This window comes from Pelodiscus sinensis, chromosome 8 (assembly GCF_052426305.1).
Source record: "Pelodiscus sinensis isolate ZL-2025 chromosome 8, ASM5242630v1, whole genome shotgun sequence".
Taxonomy (NCBI): domain Eukaryota; kingdom Metazoa; phylum Chordata; order Testudines; family Trionychidae; genus Pelodiscus; species Pelodiscus sinensis.
Genome location: NC_143059.1, coordinates 16,413,637 through 16,430,524, shown reverse-complemented (window position 1 = coordinate 16,430,524; position 16,888 = coordinate 16,413,637). Strand labels below are relative to the sequence as shown.

Here is a 16,888-nt window from a genome sequence, read left to right as displayed (position 1 = left end):
ATATTTCTTCAATCATGTGGGCTACGTCTAAACTGGCATGATTTTCCACAAATAATTTTAACGGAAAAGTTTTTCCGTTAAAAGCATTTGCGGAAAAGAGCATCTAGATTGGCATGGACGCTTTTCCGCAAAAGCACTTTTTGCGGAAAAGCATCCATGCCAATCTAGATGTGGTTTTGTGCAAGAAAGCCCCTATCGCAATTTTTGCCATCGGGGCTTTTTTGCGCAAAGCAGTTTTTAGCTGTCTACACTGGCCCTCTTGCACAAAAACATTTCCGGAAAAAGGCTTTTGCCCGAACGGGAACGTCAAAACATATGCTCAAGAAGCACTGATTTCGGACAGTAGAACGTCAGTGCTCTTGTGCAAAATCAAGTGGCCAGTCTAGACGCAGCCGTGGAGTTTAAGAAAGATAGAGAATTTTCTAATCTGTACTTAACACAGTACTATCTAGGTAGAAGCTCATCATGTCCATACGGTGCATCTTTTAGAAAAGCTAATGCTTAATTCCATGTTTATTGTTTATTTGTAATGAGGGCTGAGGGTGGGTGGATTGTCTAAAAAGCCATTATCAATTATTTGCAACGCGAAATATCCTCTTGGGATATATTTTGAAATGACAAGGTGCTAGGTAAACTCTAGTTCATTTCTAACGTACAAATAATGTTCTTCTTGGTATCTCTGAGCCAGAGATAAATGGATGATTTCGCATTTTTCAGAGGGGAACTGAACATTCCATCAGAGTTTGTTATTTTTCTAGTTCCTCATGGTCAAACTGTGATGATGAGCATGACACAACTATAGGCTTTAGTCGGTGTTGTCCAGAGAGAAAGATAAATAGGGAGATTTCCCTTACCTTGCTTCAGTCTGACTACAGTGTAAAACATAAAACGCTACACTGTCCAACGCCGATTAAAGCCTATGGTTGTGTTGTACTCATCATCACAGTTTGACCATGAGGAACTAGAAAAATAACAAACTCTGATGGAATGTTCAAAATGTATCAGATGAAAGACCAAGTAGGGGATGAAATCTATCCACAGGGCATAGCAGTTGGAGTTACACAGCTAAAGGCTCAAAATCATATTTTCTGCTACACTGTGTGATGACACATTTGCATGCTTACAAGTATTGAGCTGAGATTTTAGCCACCTTACAGTTCACCATCCATCAAGGACAAGATCTGAGGAGGAGGAGGAGGAGGAAGAGAAGATTGGGGTTGCCACTGCTAACCTTTCATGAGGATTGTCCTGGCCTCTGCCCACTCGGTTCTTCCATCAGATGTCAGTAGACCAATCGGAGGCAGCCTCTCTTCTTCGTTCTCTGCCATTCTGACAATCTTTCTTAACTGAGTGAATAGATCCCCTTCGCTCAGACGGCGGAAATTAATGACAACATCCAAAACAAAGAACTGCAGGGAGATGATAAAGTCAGGAGGATCACAGCCAGATGGTACTGAGTTCTGTAATGGTGCGTCCACACTGCACCGTTATTTCGAGATAACTCACCAGGGGTTATCACCAGGCCTCACCAGGCCTCACCAGGGCCATTCTAAGTTATTCCTCTTGGGGCTCTAACTCAAGATAGCACATCTACATTAGTGAAGCCTGTCTTTGACTAATTTTGGGGCTTCCCTGCAATGTAGAAGTGCTATTTTGAAATAAGCTATTTCGGAATAACTGTTCTGGAATAGCTTACTTCAAAATAGCTGTGCAGTGTAGACGTATTGTAAGAGCACCTCTTGCCCCATGTGGGAATGCTATAGTCTGCCCAGTGAGAATTACATGGCTGAGGGACGTAGTGTGCTGATACTGTGCTCTCGCCTGTCTGGGTTTGAACCAGTTTAATGCCCCTGACTTCGTTGAGTGGCTCCTAGGGTGAGAGCAGAATAAGGCGCACTGTGGCTTCTACAGGGAACAGCAATGCAGAGCCCCATGCTATTTTAAAATAGCTGGGACCAGGGAAATTATTAACATGCTTCCAGGATTTAATTCCTTGGGTGTTTTTAATCTTATTCAAATAATGTGCACCTTATTCTGCTCTCACCCCCATGCAAATCAGGAGCCACTCACCCCCTTTCTAGAGAAACTGACAGGGTCTGAGTTAAGACCAGCTCAGACCTTTATCTACTAAAACTTCCTCTCCTGCCAAAAACAAAGCAAAAAAAACCAACCCCCCCCAAAACAAACAAAACAACCCCCCAACTCTACACCACACAGGACTACAGGTTGTACTTCCCTGGTCCGGCAACTCCCTGGTCCAGCAACATTCGCAGTCTGGCTCAGACCAGGGATGTTCCTGGACCACAGAGCCCAGGAACAGGGAGGTCTGGTGGCAGGGCAGGAGTGGTAGGGGGCACCAGCAACACAGCTGGGAGCCCAGTGGGGGGAAGAAAACGGGCGGCACAGTAAGGAGCTCCAGCCCCAGTGGCAGCCATGGAGCTCTGCCCCGGCCCTGTTCTGGTTCCAGCAGTTGGGGAGCTCCTGCCCCAGCCTCAGCTGCAGCCAGTGAGCTCTGGCCCCAGCCATGGAGCTCTGGCTCCTGCTCTCTGCCCCAGCCCTTGACTACAGAGCTCCAGCCCCAGTTGCAGAGCCAGGCAGCTGTGGAGTTCCAGCCGCGGTGCTCCATCCCCGGCAGCAGCACAGCCTGTGGCGTCTAGTGAGGAGCTAGGGAGCAGCAGGGGCCAGCTGGATCCCTAACCTAGTGGGCAGCATGGGCCAGGAAGGGAGACACATCCCCTGGTCCAGCAAATCCCCTTGCTTGGGACCAGTCAGGGTCTGTGGGTTCCAGACCACCAAGGTTCAACCTGTAGGCCTGATTCTTGATTCTGATCATTATCCTTCAGGTCCTTCAAATAGATTTTGACTGCTAGTTCCTTCCTCTAGACATGTCATGCCTCACTCTTCTTGCCACCCATAGGTTCCTTAATCTTCTGCCCTCTCATTATTACTCTTGATTGGCTCATTGTCCTGACCACACAGGTTAGAAGGCTGGGATTCCAGGGGTATTGCCTTATACAGACAATTACATGAGTCCAGGATTTCTCATGACATTGCCAATGATTCTGAAACGTTGACTTTTTCATCTCAATTCCAAAAGAAAACAATGTTAAAATGCCACAATCTTCTGGGGAAGAGAAATCCAATTTTCTGACCGGCTCTACTCCTTACAATGCATTAAAAAAGCAAAATCTTTGCCTTCGGAATGTACCATATTGTACTAAATGTCAAGGACTTGCAAACAAAATGCTGTATGGGAAGAATACTGTACTAGGTCCTTTCTCCTTCTATCCTCACTCTAAATTGTAAAGGCCGAGCACTTTGAGGCATGCCAATACCCCCAACATAGTTTTTGAGGTCAAAACATAAACATTTTAGTAAATGCACTTCATGTAAATTTGTTTGCCCAGCGGTGTTGCTTCTATGCTTGATAAGCTTTTTATTTGAATGGAAACCAAATGCTGTAGTATTTTCTCTAGCCTCTAATCTCTCCTCTCTGTAGCAGTGTGCTCCGAATGTAAACTGGGCTAAGAAAAAAACACCTCTGTGAGCTTCTTGTTAAAATGTTTGGCAGAACTAAGTATTGCCTTCAGGACTGAGCCCAGTGCCATCATGCATTGGACATTAATTGTGTTACTGGACCAATGATCATATTACATTGTTACCAAGAAAATGTACGCATGCTAGATTTCTGAAGGAAAGAAGAAAAGGTCTAGAACCAAAATGGTTACTCACCTGATTGTTACAAGCAACAATGATGTGCTCTGGTTCTGGCATTATGCTGCTTTTCTGGGCGACAAGAGTATCTTTGGTATGGCCTGGAAGACGATAGGAAGAAAAGAGTCCATAGTATTGCTTCATACAGAGAGGATGACCAGAGAGCTGTCCACGAGCAAAATCAACAGGAATAGAATTGCTGGAAAGAGAGGAGAAAAACAAAGCCAGAGAAAAGTAGAAAGAGAAAGAGAGAGGGACAGAAAGGAAAAGAAATCTAATCTGTCCTTTGTTCTGTTACAATTAGATTAGGTACAATACAAATGGAATAATAAAAACTAGATTACAGTGTAAAGAAATGATGAATTCCCCTTCCGAAGTTAAATACATCACTTCTGGCACATTCATGCATATTCATTATGCAACTGTATTTGCATCCAATGAATATATGTGGGTGACTCAAACAATATCAAGGCATGCAAATCAGTGACTGCAAAATATATTCATCATCTGTGAATATACAGTAAACTCTCACTTTTCATCATCCAACATAAAATCTTTCATATATGAAGCCCCACATATTGAGTTACTTTGCTGTGGAATATTTACTTTTCTGATTATGAATTTGAGTTTATGGTATAGGCAAAGCAGTAAAAATGAATGTAGTTGTCATTGTGGGGAGGGGTCACAGGGAAATTCCAGGCTTTATGGTTAAGACATTAGACCAAGAGAGTGGTTTAACTCCCAGGTCTGCAATAGACTTCCTTGGGAAAGTTATATAGGCCACATCTACACATTGCAGAAGATTGGTGCTCCAGAGGTTGATCTTCTGGTGTTCAATTTACCGGGTCTAACACAGACCTATAAATCAAATGCTGAGGGCAGCTCCAGCCAGCACCTGGTACTCTTCCTTTTGTGAGGAGTAAGGGAAGCTGATGGGAGCATTTGCTCTGTTGGCCTCCCACTGTGTGAATGGTGCAGAAAGATGATTTAAGATACACCAATTCCAGCTACATAATTAACATAGCTGGTATAACGTATCTTAATTCGACATTCTGCTGTAGTATAGACCGGGCCTTAGTCTCTTTGTACCTAGGTCTTCATCTGTAAAATGGGGATAATAATACTTCCTTTCTTTCCACCTTTGTCCTGTCTATTTAGATTGTCAGCTCGCTAGGCTTTCTGATGTAGTGAAAATCCAATGGATTCCCAATCTCAAATTGGGCCTATTTTTACAAGAGCAGTAAATAAATGGTAAGAAAACCTCTGATTATCATGATTTTAGGAAAGGGACATTATGCTATAGTATTCTGACAGAAAAACTTGCACTGATTTAATACAGGTTAATCTATGTTCTTCTGTTATAAATTTTTTTATACCTGAGTTATGCTTTGTTTGAAATACTTTACCCAAGCAACTAGGCTATTTACATAGCTAAAACTACATATGTTGGAAAGTTATGAACTGCTTTTGGATACTAGTTGTGTGCCTACTGTGTTTGCCAAAGTAATGATCCAAAAGATGCTAAGATTACAATGACAATCCTATAATTGTAACAGGGCAACAATGGATATTGGCAAGCACATTGATGATTATAATGAGGAAATATTAGTATTGGTATCCAAAGATTAGCAACAACCATAACACTTCATGAGTAAGGGAGTAAAGAATTATTAAAGCAACACAAGAAATGCTGTGATGAGTCTTCTATAGATCAAAGAAACCAGGTCAAAATATTAAAGATAAAATGTTACAACTTTGCTAAGCAATATGTATTCCTAGCTCTTCATAGATGTATACCATGCTGCCACTTAAAGATGTATTTTTAGATATGCAGGTATAGCATACAAATCTACAGTTTATCATAGACATAAGCATGTAGTCCTGAGCAACTGTGGTAAGTTTCTGAATAGTTTCAAACTCTGAAGTAAAAAAATCCAACAACTCCTTTAATTTCTTTTCTTATAGTAATTTCACAGGTGATGAGACAAAGATGATCAGATGTCCCGATTTTACAGGAACTGTCCCAATATTCTGAACTTTTTCTTACATAGGCACCTGTTACCCCTCTCACTGCCTGTCCTGATCTTTCACACTTTCTATCCGGTCACCCTAAGTGAGATCTCAAATGGCTAAATATCATCTTTGCCTTTCCCTGACCCAAATGAATGCTGGTCAGGATGTGTGACGAGGGGGCTCTCGTTATCTCAGGATCTAAAATGTTTCTTCCCTCCCCTGTGGTGCAGTGTGCTGTGTGTTGATTGTCTGCCGCATTCTACTCTTTGGTTGGATGCATTTCAGTGGTACTGTAGAATGAAGTTTGTGAAATTCCTTTGGATGAATGGTGCTATGGCAGTTATTAATGGTACTGTTCTCAAAGGGCGGGGGGGGGGGGGGGGTTGCAAACTTTGCTATGACATCACCACCACTGATCTGTGGCTGGGGAGGATGGATTCCTTAGGTAGGTCTGAAACAGTCACATTAGTCACATTTTTATGTTGAACTGTGTATCTGTCAGATGACTGACATGACTTATGAAGAATCCTCATTTGGCGCTGCATATGGTAAAAAGAAAGGAGAAGCATGTAACGCTACCATGGTCTTGCCAAAGCTACCAGACCTGAACAATTTCAGGTCCTCACACTGGTCCAGTGAATTACAACCTAATGCCATCTGACTTTGGATACCTCCAACCATTCCTAATTTGAGCTCTTTATATTTGCAATCAGTCCGTGATTCTATTTCCAAAATACTTACACATCCAATAAAGCTTTATAATCCAGCACTCCTGAAATGAGATTAGCAGCAAACCTGTAAGTAAAATATAGACATACCATCACTCTTTTGCTAGGCAGCAACTGTGTGCCATTTCTGGGAGTTCAGCCTGAGCCTGAGAAGGCCCATAAAGATCAATTTCCCCCTTTTCTTGCCTGACAGAGTCTGTCTCTTGGCAAGAACAGGGGGAAAAAACCCTCTGTGATTAATTTTAACATACACACATACAGAGGAAAAATTAGTTGACTGGTGTGTATAATTACACTGTGATGTATTTGTATGGGCATAGTGCCTAAGAGCTCTAGTCATAGACCAGGCCCCATTGTGCTACGTGCTATGCAAACAGAATAAAATGACAGTCTCTGCCCCACACAGTTTATAATCAAGTAGTAATTATATTTAACAGTTAAATCAATTTTGATTGGATACCTCAGGAGGCTATTTGGAAATAGCTGTTTACAGAAGGGATGGGGCTGCATTGTAGATTGGCTTCTCAGTAATATAAATGCTTAAAGTACTACCTGGTGTATAGAAGTTCTTGGTGTCCTGAAATATATATTCTTACTCCATAGCTGTGTGGCAGGCACATGACTTCCTTAGACCGCGCATTTGCTATGTTTCTGAATGGCATCCTCTATGCTAAAAGTGTTTGCTTGTTACAGGTCACATGGTTTAGAGAAATGCAAAATGTAGTTTCATAGAAAAGAATGTGCACAGTGACTCTATTCAGTAACAAGAGGAAGCACGTTTATTCTAATGTTTAGTGTAGGTTTTAAAAAGATGTGGTGCACTGTCTATGCAAAATGTTAATATAATCCTGATAAGTTTCAAGGTTCTGGCTGTTTTTATAAAACTATAATAGCATAAATGCATATACATTTACTCTTTCAGTAAAGTGCATCTGGAAACTGCTAAAAGGAAATTGCAATATTTGAAAGTAGATTTGCTCTGTATTGCTTTTTAAAAAGGGGAAATGATTTGGTAAAGGTTAAGAATTGGAAACTTATTTTTAATAACATTTGGGGATGTATATTGTATACTTGGCTTGGTTAACATTGTTTATTCTTCATGTTTTCATTTTTAAAATAAATGTAGCTACTCTCAGCACTGGTCTCCACTAGGAAATTACTCCCATTATTCTGAAATAACAAGTAGAGTATCCACACTACCAAGCCTGTTATTTCGAAAAAAACGGGCTTGCTATTTTGAAACAATAACTCCTGCTTATCATGAGCAATAACGCTTATTTTAAAATTGTTATTTTGATATAGCATTTGTGTGGACACCCTGAGGCTACATCTACACTGGCCCCTTCTTCGGAAGGGGCATGCTAATTTTGAAAGTGGGAATAAGGAAATCCGCGGGGGATTTAAATATCCCCCACGGGATTTAAATAAACATGTCCGCCGCTTTTTTCCCGGCTTGGGGAAAAGCCGGAAAAAAGCGTCTAGACTGGCCCGATCCTCCGGAAAAAAGCCCTATTCCGGAGGATCTCTTATTCCTCTCTTTGAAGTAGGAATAAGAGATCCTCTGGAATAGGGCTTTTTTCCGGAGGATCGGGCCAGTCTAGACACTTTTTTCCAGCTTTTCCCCAAGCTGGGAAAAAAGCGGCGGACATGTTTATTTAAATCCCGCGGGGGATATTTAAATCCCCCGCGGATTTCCCTATTCCCACTTTCAAAATTAGCATGCCCCTTCCGAAGAAGGGGCCAGTGAAGACGTAGCCTGAGGGTATGTCTACACTACAGAGTTTTGTCAGAAAAATAGCCGTTTTTCCAACAAAACATGAGTTACATCCGCACTGTAATTGCGTTCTTCCGAAAGCAAATCAAAAGAACAGAGGGTTTTTTTCTGGCATTGGTAATCATCTTTCTACAAGGAAGAAGCCTTTTTCCGAAAGAGCTCTTTTGCAAAAAGATGTGCATAGATGGGGAAGAGGAAATTCTTTCGAAAGAAGAGGAAAGAGGAAAAAGCACAGGTACCCTGGTTGCCATTCTGTCCCTAGTAATCACAACTTAAATGAGAGATAGTGTCCATTCAGTGTGGATGCTGTCTTTCAAAAAAGCAGATCGCTTTTTCGATGCACTGTTGTGTGTGAATGCTCTCTTTCAGAAGAAGTTTTTCCAGAAGATCTCTTCCGAAAAAAGGTTCTTCCGAAAGAAGCCTGCGGTCTAGACACAGCCTCAGCTGCTGCTATTTTGAAATAATTGGGCTCCAGAGGCCTCTCACAGCTGCACTTGTGGCCACTCTGGCCACACCCCAACACCTCCAATGCCCCCCTTGTCCTGCAGAGTTTAAAGCTGCAGGCAGAAAGGAAAGGGCTTGTGGCACCAGGACAGCTCTGTGACCCCGATGCCACACAGCACCCTTCAGTGGAGCCATGGCCAACCCCAACATTCCCCCCTCAGTTACGCCCCTTCTCGCCCACAGGCTGTTGGCCTGGCTGGCACATTCCCATGCCTGCATGTCTCCAGGCTGTAGGGGTAGTGATGCTCCCCTGAGACATCCAGGCCCCTGCAGAAAAGTGCCCATGTCTGTGTAGGCAACAGACGGCCTCACTCGAAGCACATCGCCACCATCTGAACCGAGACCTTTGGTGTCAGCGCAGAGATTGGGGCTATGCTTCGTGCACAGTGTCTCCTGGGGTGACTGCCCTTGTCACTTTTCTTCACACCTGGCCCAGCTGTGAGCGTGGCACGTCTACCACTTCCCACGCCCACTCCAGGTTCTTCCCCCAATCTCTCCCCTGTTGTATAATCCCCCCATAAAAAGTCACAGTTGTTTGTTCAAACCAAAAAGCTTCTTAATTTGCTCTGCATGGGAGTGGGAAAGGTCAATACCAAAGATATTATTTGGATGCAACAGAGCTCCAGAATTCATTGTTTATACATGCAGCAGCAGGTATAATCAGGAGTAATGCAATTACTTTGGGATAAAAAGTAATTTTTGAAAACATTGTCTGTTAAAGTGATCCTTCCCGCAACCCAGTTTTCTGATTATACAATCAGCACTGCTGCTTATATATGGCCTAATTCTTCATGAGCCCTGCAAATGATTTTCTTCTAGTTCATGTTTTAATATTGTATCTCCAGGGGTACATCAACACTGCACGCTTATTTCGAAATAAGCTATTCCAGAAGAAATACTCGAAAATAGCTTATTTCGAAATAGCACGTCTACACTACAGAGAAGCCTCAAAATTAGTCCAAGGCAGATTCCCCTAATGTGGATGTGCTACCTTGATTTAGAGCCCCAGGAGACACTGGGGAATAATTACTTTGAGTGGCTTGGGAAAGGAGCTATTTCGAAATAGCAGCAGTGGAGTATCTACAATACTGCTATTCCGAAATAGCTATTTCAGAATAGGCGTTATTTCTCATGGACTGAGGTTTACAGAAGTCAGAATAAGCCATCCATTATTTCAAAATAACAGAATTGCTGTGTAGATGCTCGTTTTTTTTCAGAATATCGGCTGTTATTTCGAAATAACACTGCTGGGTAGATACATCCCAAGTTATTTTCTTTCAGCTCTGCAACAGTCTTCTGTATCAATCTGTTATCCAATAAAGCAGTCACTGTTGTGTTAGAATGGACTTTATTGTATTGTTGGAGGGTGTTGATTTCTCAGTACTAGTCCTTGGTATCCCAATTGTTGCCATTGCATTTTCAGGTTGTTTTGACTCTAACAAAGTTAATGCCTATTTTCCAGCATTTGTGCAGCCTTTGGGTACATGGTGGGAGATTAGGCAGTATACAAGCTTTTGCGCTTATATTTTTCCTTACTCATCAGTTCCCAGGAGATGCTAAACTGAGCATAAAAGTTTGTCCTGCATGGCACAAAAACCTCAGATTAGGGTGGCTGATATGTAGGTCTCTGCTACAGCTTGCTGAATTGTGTCTTTAGCATATTGGAGTCTCTTTCAGTCTAAGCAGCATGCATAGAGTCAGGATTTCATTTTCCAGCAAAGAGCTCTGGTTTGGGAAAGTTCCGGACAAGCAGTTTAAGATATCTCACAAGCATCCTTAGTTGCAAAAGTCCTATTAGTATCTATTGTTTAAAATGATAAATGAGATGGCAAATTTTTCTATTAAAAGTATCATTCTTAACATAAGGTTTCTGCATGCCTGAAACTAGAAGCTGCTTATAGCTATAGTATGTACAATAGGGAATGGTTTAATGACTGGCATCTCATTCATTCAAACAAGCTAGTTGTCTCTTTACCAGAATAGCATATTTTAAGGTTTTTTCCAGAGGCAAAAACTATGGTCTTTAATACATTACCTCAGCTGGTCATTTGTATCCTTGAAATGCTGATGAGCAAAGATAATTGCAGGGCTGGAATTGACTGGAAGAGCCAACCGGTTGTTAAGGTACATGTCATCCAACCAGTAGTTAAACACCTAAGGAAAGGGCATGAAACATCTTAGAACCAAGTAAAAGGAGTAGTGTGTGCATGTGTGTGTGTGTGTATAGGCGGTTGGTGACACTATGCATCAAACATGGGCTTTGATTAATAGGGCCATTGATCATTTTCAGTCTGGGCTCAGTGGTCTCAGCTCACTCTAAATCAGCCACCAATCCATTAACCTATCATTTAGTGTATGATAATTTACAGTGTGTACCATAAAAAGGTAAGACAGTGTATTGTATTAATACTTATATATTGTTCACAGAAAAGTATTTTTCAAAAACAATGGTAAGCATTTATTTCTTAATGGCATAAACTGTATGTTTAAGGATGAATAGAACAGAACCAGAGAAGGCTTCTCTTATGGAGACAGTTGCTACAAATGTTGGTTGATATTGCCTAGATGCCATTTTTATTATTGCTCAAGTACCCTGCGTGCGCTTACTGCTGTGCAGAATGGTGAGCTGTACATAGTCCTAGAGAACTTAACAAGCATAGACCCTGATCCTGCAGATAATAGTGGATGAGTGGAATCCTGAGCCTGCACAGAACCCCATAATAGTCAGTGGTCCACTAACATGCCAACAGGGCACAGATTTAGATATATAATACAGTTCAAAACAAACAATACCAGGGCCTAAATTTTCAAAAGTGGTGAGTGATTCAGGGTGCCTGAGTTTTTGTATGCCCAATAGGAGAAACCTCAAAGGTCCCTGTTGGCATGTGATTGGGATCAGTACTTGATCCACACAAGCACAAGTAATGACCTTCTAAGCACTTGTGTATAGAAATTGAAAATACAATAAAGACAATTTTCATGTCCCCAGCCACTGTTTCGTGCTGTGGCTGATCAACATTATTAGGAAGACAGAGAATTGTTTGGAAAATCAAGGTGTTTGTCTGAATTTATCGCTTTGAGTACAGTAAATAGAAACAGAGAAATTATGAAAAGCTAATTATGAATGTTTGCATCTGCTCTAAAAGATTTCCTTTGAGATTTTTTTTCAGTGCTATTGGAACAGATGCTGAAAATAACTCCTTCCCCCACATTCCCTGGAGTCTTCAGGAGAAGAGGCCAAAGCTGTATTCCTGGGAAGTTAAATTCCAAAATAAAATCATTCTAGTTTGTCTTCACAATTGAGTGATTAATTTTAATAGCCAGACTCTATGTTGCGATATTTCAGAAAAGCCTTATTTGTGGCATATCTATAATTTTGTACCCTTTAGATGGATCACATTTCTCATTTGAATGATCTTTTTCTTTAAATAGTGATCAGAAACACATTTTATTTAGTAAATGTATGAATTATTGTTTTAGAAAAAGAATAACAAAAGGAGATTTGACCATTCAGTGCAGCTTGCACATGATATCTATGGCTGTGTCCAGACTCAGGGGTTTTTTCGAAAAAAGTAGCCTTTTTTCGAAAAAACTTCACCTGCGTCTAGACTGCAGCCGCATTCTTTCGAAATTAAATCGAAAGAGTGCGGCTTTTCTTTCGACGGTGGTAAACCTAATTCCACGAGGAAGAACGCCTTCTTTCGAAAGTGCTCTTTCGAAAGAAGGCGTTCTTGAAAGCAAACAGGCTTTTTAGAAAGAGAGCATCCAGACTCACTGGGTGCTTTCTTTCGAAAAAGCGGCTTGCTTTTTCGAAATTCCGCGTGCAGTCTAGACGCTCTCTTTCGAAAGAGGCTCTTTCGAAAGTATCTTTCGAAAGAGGCTCTTTCGAAAGAGGCTTGCAGTCTAGACATAGCCTATGTGTAGTCTCTATACCTGGGAGATAATTTTTTACTTAGATTTTTCCCTCTTAGTAGATAAGACGGATAAACCTTAATATATACAATTTTTCTAGTTTAGTCACAATTTCTATCACTCATGCATTATCCAATATGCTGTCACAACTGCCATTTTCCAAATTGGCCAGTAGAGACAGCTTCAGAAAGGATGGCATGTAACTATCTGCAAAGATCAAACACAATTTATCTATAACCTATTGAACTTTTCCGGATTAAGAAGCAGAACCCTAGATTGTTTAAAGATTGAAGTCTTTAGAATGGAGCATGCAATATATCTTTCTGCAAAGAGGCTATTGTAGGGAAATCTGACAGAAAGGCAAATAATAGTCTTAAATAAAACATGTTCCCATTTATACAGCCCAGGATAATTTGACTTGATCAAGAATCAGACGGATTTGGTACCCAGTAGTACACTATGCCCACATTCCTTTTGTAGCCCCATCAGTTTGTGGAGAATGTCTAGCTCTCAAGATTTCCAAAGGCATGTGAAGTAGCGCTCTCTGCCTGCATGTGCAAATAGCTTAAAACAGTGAACTCTCCTCTTCCATCCTACTGAGCTGTTGACCCAAAGTCTAATGATGGCATTGTAAATATCTACATTTTTAACAATGCCACCAGCAAATCATCTTAGAAACATTCCACTCTGTCCTTCTGGGAATGTGGGTAGAAAAAGAGTAAAAAGCACCTGCACTTTTTAAACTAATCTAACTTCTGGCCTTGATCGCAGAAGGTGTTCTGATTTAGAGTAACCTGATCTAAAGAGTTTTCATGTACATCATGTTGTAGAACATCACAAATAAATTATAAATGAACATGCTTACACATAAGCCATTGATTTTCTAATATGCATTTGCTTACCCAGTTTCCAGTCTTCTCCCTTCTCTCTAGAAGTTTTTGCTGCAAGAATTCTCCTTCGCCTCCTGCAACTCCAAATTTTTCTACTATGGCCTCTGTCTTCCTAAATTGCTCATCTGGCACTAAGTGTTTCATGCTTTGTAAGTACACGTGCAAGGTCTGTTGCAACGGAGGGACTGGAAGCTTGGGCAGTGTCTAATGATAAAAAGATAGAGCACTAAATATTTTCAATCATTTGTAGTATTTGTTTTTGGTTGAGTTACAACAGTTGGTATGACTATTTTAGAGAAATATACAGGTTAAGACTGGTTTTAAGATGGTAATGTCTATGCTCAGATCCATACTTCTAGCTTTGCTCACATGCCATTTCTGTCACATATTTTTTGCACTAGCTGCTATAAAAATAGCATACAAATGTTTTTTTTTCTTTGTATGTGTATTATAAAAGGTGGGCCAGATGAAGGCAACACTTAAAGCAATCTCCCTGAAAGAATTAAATTTCTCATTAAGGGAAGCCTTCCTGATGATGCAGGAATCTTAACAAGTTTAACATAAAATATGCAGAGATTCCTTTGGAATTAGTTGGTGCTGCCCTTCACATGCAGACTGATTTTAAGGAATAGATGCACAGAGCTTTTCTTTGAGGGTGACTAAAAGGAAAAATAGTAGTCCTGGGGGAATTCTTCAATTGTTACATTTGGAGCCGTAGTAAAACTGCAGAATTCCCCCAGGACTGAAATATGGAATCCCAATGAGCTCTTTCTCTAGAAAAGAATTCAGACTCCTTAGGAAAACTTCCCTTTTGGACACCTTTAATTCTCCAGGGGAGATTCTTTTAGCTACAGTCTATGTTTGGCTCATCGTTCTAATAATTCTGCATGCCACGAGGCAGTATCAATGCATTCAAGTGGCACCCTTGTAGATTTTAAATGTGCGGTGTCTTTTAGCAGTTGTGGTTTTGAACATTGTTGTAATTGTGTCACTTCAGTGGAGATGGATCAGTGACAATATTGACCTAACGTAAGATCTCTGGTGATGAGCATAGTTGCCTATATAGTAATGAATCAATGATGGCTCTCAAACAGCATTTCTTGGTGTTACCATGCATTACTGTCAGACAGTATCACTTTGTTTTATAAGATGGTATTAAGGAAAACAAATATGAGCTTTCATTAAAAATAAAAAGAGCAGAGAAGTCTAGCAGAGGAGGTAAACCATGCAGAGAACCATGGAAGGATGGAAAAATATTACGGATTTTGAGTAAAAATCAGAAATCACAAGAGTAGTCCTCTGATTGGTGTATGGTTGCCTCAGAGTCCTGAAAGCCATCCGTACCCTGCCATTAATATTTATCATTCAGTGGAGTGTTTGTCTGGATCAGTTCTTTAAATAGATACTCATTCTTTTGTTTTGGCTTTTGCCTGTTTCATAAATAAGAAGCCTTCAGATTGCTTTACCCTATCTGATATACTGTAAATTCATTTGTAATGGGTTTGTTCCTTTATCAGAGAGAGAATGTGAGTGAGAAACTAGTGCTGTGAACCAAGAACTGGGAACAAGGAACTCTGTGTTCAAATTCCAGCTCTACTACTGCCATCCAAGGCTATGGGAAAAGCATCACTTTGCCTCAATTTCCCCATCTGTAAAATGGGCATAATACTTAGTTACCCACGGAGAGTGTGATGAATTAATTTACAAAGACGAAGGTCTAATTTAGCCTCTAATTGGGCCTGGTGACAGGAGGGGACAAAGGGGAAGTTGCTCTGGGGCCCAGCAATGTGGCAGCAGTAGCAGCCAGAGCCCTGGGACTTTTTAATAGCTGTTGGAGCACCACTCCTCACACTGCGCATGGCTCTGAGTGCTGTGAAGGGGGCCCAGTGCTGCACTCCAGGTGATGCTTCAGCCTGACTGTTGCCAGCTCTACCCCTCCCACCTAAGGTCTGGGGACGCAGAGCCAGCCCCTCCACACCTGGCCCGTGAGCCCGTGATGGCTGTCGGCCCCACTGCCTCCAATGCATGTATATACATTATAAATGAAAATGTAATTAAGTGGTCTAATTGTGATTTTTGTCCATTTGGAGCACAGTACAATCATGCAATCTCCTTTGGAATGTGTTTGAGCAGTTCAGTGGCAGTGGGCATAAAACATGGTATGTCCTGGTGATGTCAGGTACTCTGATTCCACCATGCTTTGTCCAAGTAAGATTGCTATTAGTTCCATAGCTTCACAAAGGGCAAAAGTTTCACACTTGATGGATGCAAGTAACTAATTTTGGGCATGCTCATCCAGACTTCTGACCTAAGTTCTGTAAATCATCTATTTATTTTAACATATTTACCCATACATGATTTGTATGTGAGAAACAGATAGGCCTGCACTGGTAAAAAAAATATTTTGCCACTTCAGGTTTTGTTGTAAAGAATCACCTCTATTTTTGGTCTCTCTTTCTGCCTCTGTAGAATATGGATAATACATAACTATCTAGGCATGATCACAAGTGCCAAGTGAGGATGAATTGCTTGTAGTTTGAATACGAAAAGTGCTAAACTGGATTAACAGTCTTGTTGCAAGTGACCATTGTTTCCCAAAAATAAAGAAATAAGGTGAAGAATAGTGTTTGTATTCATCACTGAGTTTCATTTTGATAGTAATTAAAAAAAAACACCTTTCTTTAATCCAGTTCTGGTATTTAGTTTTGTCCAAAAAGAGTTACTTACTGTCTCATCCTTGCTGCATGCATCTTTTTCCTTCTGTGTGGATTTCTCTAAGACAGGCATCCTTGCATTTCTTTTGATATCTTTTACTGAGGCCAGAAACTGAAGCCACTTGAGGGTACTTACAGAGCTGAACACATCGGTTCTGAAAAGAGAAAAGATTTAAAGCCAAGTCAGTGACAGTTATTTATTACCAAAATATGCACAGTATATAGCGTTCCCTGTGCAATCATATACTGAAGCATAAGAATGCAAAATGGAAAAGAAACAGAACTACAATATCTAAAGAAAACTGCATAGAATCCTTAGAATATTACTTTGGCATTCAATTTGTTGCATTTGTCTATAAATTCATTTCTGGAGAAAGATCCTGGGCACTTAATAGGTTCTCTTTTGCCAGTTTTGATACACTTCCTTTTGTCATGCTAATTTACCTTGCAGTGTGTCACATGATTTCAGAGTAAGTCCTCGTTTGCAGACAGCTTTTGTACTAGTATAACTATGTGAGGTGGGGAGTGACTTTTTGCTAATATAATTATACCAGTTCAACCCCGATTGTATTTCAATTACATTCAGCTCTGGAATGGCTTCCAAGTAAAGTTGCGGAATTTCTATCACTGGAGGTTTTT

At 40.8% G+C, this 16,888-nt stretch overlaps 1 protein-coding gene across 1 annotated transcript in view; it reads right to left on the bottom strand.

Moving 5' to 3' along the window:
- Positions 1–16,888, bottom strand: part of CHAT (choline O-acetyltransferase) — a 47,611-nt gene that overhangs the window by 26,746 nt on the left and 3,977 nt on the right. Inside the window, exons 2-7 of the mRNA XM_075934806.2 lie at positions 16,263–16,404; positions 13,548–13,739; positions 10,769–10,887; positions 6,469–6,522; positions 3,733–3,913; positions 1,232–1,409 (exon numbers count right to left, since the gene is read on the bottom strand). Of these exons, the coding sequence (XP_075790921.2) occupies positions 1,232–1,409; positions 3,733–3,913; positions 6,469–6,522; positions 10,769–10,887; positions 13,548–13,739; positions 16,263–16,322 (784 nt within the window). The 5' untranslated portion in view covers positions 16,323–16,404. The remainder of the gene's footprint in view (positions 1–1,231; positions 1,410–3,732; positions 3,914–6,468; positions 6,523–10,768; positions 10,888–13,547; positions 13,740–16,262; positions 16,405–16,888) is intronic.